We start from the raw sequence: 6000 nt of genomic DNA, 5'->3' as shown, positions 1-6000 counted from the left end.
GGAGTGAAGTGGAAGAAATAATGATGTTGGCTTTGGTTATATTGAGTTTAAGATGTCTCTTAGACAGCCAGGAGGAAAGGTGTAGCTCTCTCCTTCCTTTCCAGAATAGCAGTCCTAGCCTAAGTCAGTCATCCTTGGACCAGTTTCCTGTGAGGCCCAGTCAGGTATAAAATTCCCCAAGATCTCACTGGCATTTCTGAGCTCCACATCCTTCAAGGTTAAAAGCTGGATGTTGAAAACTCCCTGGACCCTCATTGATATGCAAATGAACTATGGACTTACGTGTGTGTGTGTGTGTGTGTGTGTGTGTGTGTTTTAAATCAGATGCTGGCTCCAGTGCAGCAAACTCTTCTGCCTCTTGCGAGCAACAACCCTGAAAAAAGAAAACCTTTTTTTATGAAGCAGCCTCTGCCCTGACAGGTTCTGGCTCTCTATTGGCTCCCAAGAAGCTCCTCCACCTCTCTTAGCAGATTTTTAAAAGATAAGGTTGTACAGTGCTCAGCCAGATCCCCACGTGGCTGCTGAAGAATGCCCAGAGTGTTGGGGACTCGACCCTTTCTCAACCACCACCTCTGCTTCGGTGTCCTCAACGCTGAGACAAGACACCTTGTAGCCCAACTCTTTCCAAAATGACGGGGCTGGGATCCTCCCCGACAAGTCGAATATCCAGCGCTCACCAGGCGGTGGCAGGACCGAGCACGTGGTATCGTTTAGGGGCTGGGCTCCAGGGTCCTCCTAGGAAAGAGGACAGCCCAGGAGGCGAGAGGCTGGCTGGCCACCCTGGCCATGGCAACCTCTCTGGCTCCTACAGCTGATGGCCAAAGGCAGGGGGCACGCCCTGAGTCCCATTCACACGTTCATAGGATGGTGCCAGGAGCCCGTTATCTCTTCTCCGCCTTCTCCTCACGCACCACCCCCACTGTCATGCCGATAAATCCCGAGAGCAAAGGGTGGCACGATTCCTCCCGCGCCCCTGCGGGCTGAAGGCAGGCATTAAAGCAGTGCAGTCCCAAGCTTCCCCTGCAGAAGCCGCGCTCCCCACTCGGTCCGGGGGCAGAGGGGGCGCGAGAGAGCAAGTGGGCGGGCGTCCCATCCTCCGCATCCTCCTCCAGGTCCTGGCGCACAGGGTGGGAGCGCTGCGCTGCGCCGCGCCGCGCTGCGCGTCGCGGCCCGCTTGCCGCCTGCCCCCTGCCCTAGCTGGGCCACCTCCCCGGGCTGCCGGTGGAGGGCTAAGAGGCGCTAACGTTACGCTGTTTCCGGTTTTCCAGCGGGCTCTGTTTCCCCTCCCAAGGCGGCGGCGGCTGAGCGGCGGAGCCCCCCAAATGGCCTGGCCAGATGCGGCAGGTTTGCTGCTCAGCGCTGCCGCCGCCGCCACTGGAGAAGGCTCGGTGCAGCAGCTACAGCGACAGCAGCAGCAGCAGCGAGAGGAGCAGCAGCAGCAGCGAGAGCGGCAGCAGCAGCAGGAGCAGCAGCAACAACAGCATCTCCCGTCCCGCTGCGCCCCTAGAGCCGCGGCCGCAGCAACAGCCGCAGCCCCGCAGCCCCGCAGCCCGGAGAGCCGCCGCCCGTTCGCGAGCCGCAGCCGCCGGCGGCATGAGGCGCGACCCGGCCCCCGGCTTCTCCATGCTCCTCTTCGGTGTGTCGCTCGCCTGCTACTCGCCCAGCCTCAAGTCGGTGCAGGACCAGGCGTACAAGACACCCGTGGTGGTGGAGGGCAAGGTACAGGGGCTAGCCCCAGCCGGCGGCTCCAGCTCCAACAGCACCCGAGAGCCGCCCGCCTCGGGTCGGGTGGCGCTGGTGAAGGTGCTGGACAAGTGGCCGCTCCGGAGCGGGGGGCTGCAGCGCGAGCAGGTGATCAGCGTGGGCTCTTGTGCGCCGCTCGAAAGGAACCAGCGCTACATCTTTTTCCTGGAGCCCACGGAACAGCCCTTAGTCTTTAAGACGGCCTTTGCCCCCCTCGACACCAACGGCAAAAATCTCAAGAAAGAGGTGGGCAAGATCCTGTGCACTGATTGCGGTGAGTCGCCCCCTCCCTCTGCTGGAGAAAGGGGGGAGGGGCGAGGTGGTGGAGAATGGGGGTGGGGCGGGGAGGTGCTGCAGGTGCCTGGGCCTGGTAGCGTCCGGGCTCTGGGGGGTGGGGCCGCCCCTGGGCAGGGCGCCTGGCACGGGTGGGTGAGGGGGTTGGGGTTGGGGAGAAGGAGGATCAGGCTCAAAGTGTGCCAGGGGCGGGGGGCGGAGGGAGGCGCTGGCTTGTGCCAGCGGGGATCTGCGGCTGATGTATGGCATGTGGAGCTGGAAAGCTGCCATCATAGCCCAGTAGCGGAAGGAAAGACGGAGAGGTCCTGGCAGTGCCGGCCTGAGGCTCAGTGAGTCAGGAGTGACCCTCGGAGGCCTTGCCCACTCTGCTCCCGCGGGCCTGCCGTGCCCAGGCTGGCAGGGTCTGCAGGAGCAGCTGGGCAGACTCCCAGGCTGTGAAGGCCTCCGCTTACAAGTTCTCCTAGGGAATGATCGCCCCCGCCCCCTCCTTCCTCTCCTGGGCTGGTTGCTCTGCTCATCCACACCGCTGGCGCAGGCAGAGTTGGACTTTTTCTGCTACTGTTTTCCGTCCTCCATGTGGCTCCGGTTTTTTTCTCCATCGTGATTGCGTGTCTTTGCTAAGCAGGTAGCACAGCCTTTTCTTAAGACTAGCAAGCAGACACCCCCCTTTTTTTTTTTTTTTTTGGCTGTTTCTGGGGGATATTACAAGGTCTGTTGATTATGATGATGGTGAAAGAGGATAACTTACTTCTGCTGAATGCTTTAAGTTCAGCTCTAACGTCTTACTCGCCGGATGTATTTGACTGCATCTCTTATCTTCATGATGTTAGATGCTGCACAGGAATGCAGGTGATTAGAGACAAAACACTGAAATCTGTCGATCTGTGCAGCTGGGAATGGAAGTCTCCCAAGTTAGAAGTCAAAGAAATGTCAGTCTAAGAGCTTTTTCTTCTTGTCCCTGAATCCAGTACTTACTTCTTAGTAAGATATTTCAAACCGAATTGTCCCACACTGGAGTATTTGGTGTAAGCCTGTCTTGTGCTTACTCACATTGGGGTTTCGTTTTGTCCCAACTCAAGCTGAATTTGTTGGCATGCAGTTTGACTTGCTGGACTGTGTAATTGCTGAATTATGATAGACGTCCTGTACTCTCGTAGAAGTTGGTATGTTTACCAGTTTACCAACTGATTCTGGGTAGTGTAGACAGGCTTTGTTTGAGTAGCAAAATATGTGTAACAGCTTATAATAAGTTTTGCTGCCCTCATCTTTCTAGATTAATACCTATGACTTTTGGAAGCTTTCCTCCCCCGACCCCTTCAGGAGGCAAATTTTAGGAGCTTAGTTGTGGGAGTATATCTAGACACTAACTATGTTAAATTGTGATCACTGTAATGAGAAGAATCTTGGCAATGTCTTAATAAGGTGGGGAAAACTTTGGGGGATAACAGCAGTTTATCACTCTGACATTATCCTTAGGAATATAATTGACGGCTTTTTAATACTGGTTTTATGTTCTGAAATGTTTTATGATGACAAGTAGAGACCAGCTAAGAATTTCTAATTTTTTATTCTATTAAGTATTTTATCTGAGATCCCTCAGGGAGCTGTGAAACAGTATTGCACATTGGAAAATAGAGAGTAAAAATATTTACTGAACCTTGTCCAAGGACAGCTTCTGTTTGGTTGTTGATGAGTTGCTCCTGCATTTGCACAGTGTACATCTCCACGTAATCCCTAGGACTTGATGGTCTTTGTCAGATAACCCCGGAGAGTAACTGGCTTCTCTCCTCCCTTGTCTCCCTCCTCCTACTTTTTCCTTCCCCCAACACAATACACCTTATCAATTAACACGTTGTTTGTTCTAGTGAGTATTTAATAGCTTAACAGTTGAATGCAGAAATCATGAAAGATTTGAGGATAAGAAAAGGTTTGTTTCTAGGTTATAATCATCTCATATTATCAAAATAGCATGTGTAGTAGAGTTCTTAAAAAGATACATTTAGAACGGCAATCATTAGTAACAGAAGGGCCCTCACATATCACAAATTATCAAGAATCAGGAATGTGTAGGGCAGCAAACATTTCAGAATGCAAAAAAATTGCTTTGAATTGATATTCAAAGCAAAGTGCATAAACAGGTACCATTTTGGGAGCCTTATATAAGGGGATTAGAAATTAAAGGACATATTTGTGAGACTTGTGGAATTGGTGCTAATGTGACAGAAGAGCATAAACTGGATTTTCTTATTTTCTACGATGTGGTTAAAGAAAACACGTACAGGTAATGGTATATCAAATAAGGAAACAAAATCATCCGAGCTAACCACAACACTGTCCTTGTGCTCAGCAGGAAATAACTAACAAATTCATTTTCTGTTTTCTATTCTAAAGAAAGCCCTCTGGGCCACAGGGTCATTGGGAACGTTTTCTCCTTGGAGCAGATTTGCCCATTGCAAAATAGGGAAACTGGCACTTGGAAACTGTCGTCGTGGCCGTTATATTGAGCAACTGAGGTTGCATTGTTGCTTTGTTTAGCTAGTTTCAGCTCTGAGTGTGTGTAGGTTCTGAGAGGTGTGGTTCCCTGGGAGGTCATCTAGAAAGCTTGTGGGTTTTTGTTAAGCGGAGGCGTCATAGGGAGGGATAATACTGTGTTTAAAAATTGGCCTCAGGAGCATCAATGTGGGGGTCACACTGGACCTCTTTTAAACAGTCCTCATAAATGGCTAATTTCCACTGTGAAATGTTGACTTGAAGTCTATGATCTAAGGTGGGGAATGGTAGACGGGTCTTGTTGCAATAGCAAGACCTGCTAGAGTGGTATTTTTACATATTTAATGTGTATCATTTATCCAGAGAGAGTACATCTGGTGATAGAGTTGAGTAAAATCTTTGCATTTCTTAGAAGATTGCATATCTGGAGGGAGGTGTTTTCTGTGCCTTCTGTGGAAAGGCGAGGAAAAAGAGTTAGAAAGGCCTTGCAGGGATTAGCAACTCTGTACAATGTTATAAAAGCATCCTGTTCTGCAAATAGTCCTGCATTTTAAAAGATGGTTGCATATATTTTGGTATAATTACACCCTATCTTGTTGTTTTCTTGTATTCATGTTTTTAAGCAGTTTCCTTGTTGAATAGATGCAGTAAATAGCACAAAAAATAAAGATTATTTCTTTCTTTGGGACTTCCTGATTAGCAGTTTTCCAGTGTACAGGTACTTTGTAGTTGAACAAGGAAAGGTGTATTCCTGGGAGATTTTACATTCTTTAGGATAGTTTTAAATTAATTTGGCACCCGGATTCACATATTAGAGAAAGGTGTTTCACAAAATTCAGTAGAGCAAAAGCGACTGCATATTTTTAAAATGCTGTTTATTTAAAGAATCTTTTCTTCCCCAGCCAGCTGGAAACCCAGCTGTGCTGCAGCTTGAAGATGGGAAAGTGAAACTAGATTAGAAACTGACCAGTTCCAGTGATGAGGACAAGACATGGCTGTAGATTTAAGGATTGAATTACCACCATAATGTCATTATTTCTTGTAGTGGCTGCTTTCCTCAGAAGACTGCAATTCTTGGGGCAGGAACAATATCTTATCTTTGAGGTCTTCTTTCTCCTAGCTCTCCTGCCCCCAGTGTTTCCTACTTTGTCTGGTTTACAGAAGGACTCTCCATCAGTGTCATTTGAATGGATAAAGTCAAGTGAAGTTAAAGAAAGCCTCCAGATTAATACTAAAATAATCTTAACTCTCTGACCTATGACATCAAGTCCTGTGCTGAAAAGCTGAGTTTGATGATAGCTTTTACCTGTCGCTATGGGAACCTTTTTTCCAAAAGAATCATTATCAAGTAGAGTACTTAACCACAATGTGGTTAATCATTGTGCTGATTAGTGTTAATGGGATTTGAGTGGTGGAGAATAAAGATCTTGCTGGAAAAGACCCTCTTATTTTTCTCTTTTGGAAGGTAGATTA

The 6000-nt window shown here is 49.0% G+C and overlaps 1 protein-coding gene across 6 annotated transcripts in view; it reads left to right on the top strand.

The window, feature by feature from the left end:
• Positions 1-1120: 1120 nt before the first annotated feature.
• NRG2 (neuregulin 2) overlaps positions 1121-6000 on the top strand; it is a 197834-nt gene continuing 192954 nt past the window's right edge. For all 6 annotated transcript variants that reach the window (XM_035292177.3, XM_035292175.3, XM_035292176.3 and 3 more), the window contains exon 1: positions 1121-2017. In XM_035292177.3, the coding sequence (XP_035148068.1) occupies positions 1336-2017 (682 nt within the window). In that variant the 5' untranslated portion in view covers positions 1121-1335. The remainder of the gene's footprint in view (positions 2018-6000) is intronic.

Source organism: Callithrix jacchus, chromosome 2 (assembly GCF_049354715.1).
Source record: "Callithrix jacchus isolate 240 chromosome 2, calJac240_pri, whole genome shotgun sequence".
Taxonomy (NCBI): Eukaryota; Metazoa; Chordata; class Mammalia; order Primates; family Cebidae; genus Callithrix; species Callithrix jacchus.
The sequence above is the reverse complement of the archived record's forward strand: the minus strand, read 5'-3'. Positions and strand labels throughout refer to the sequence as shown.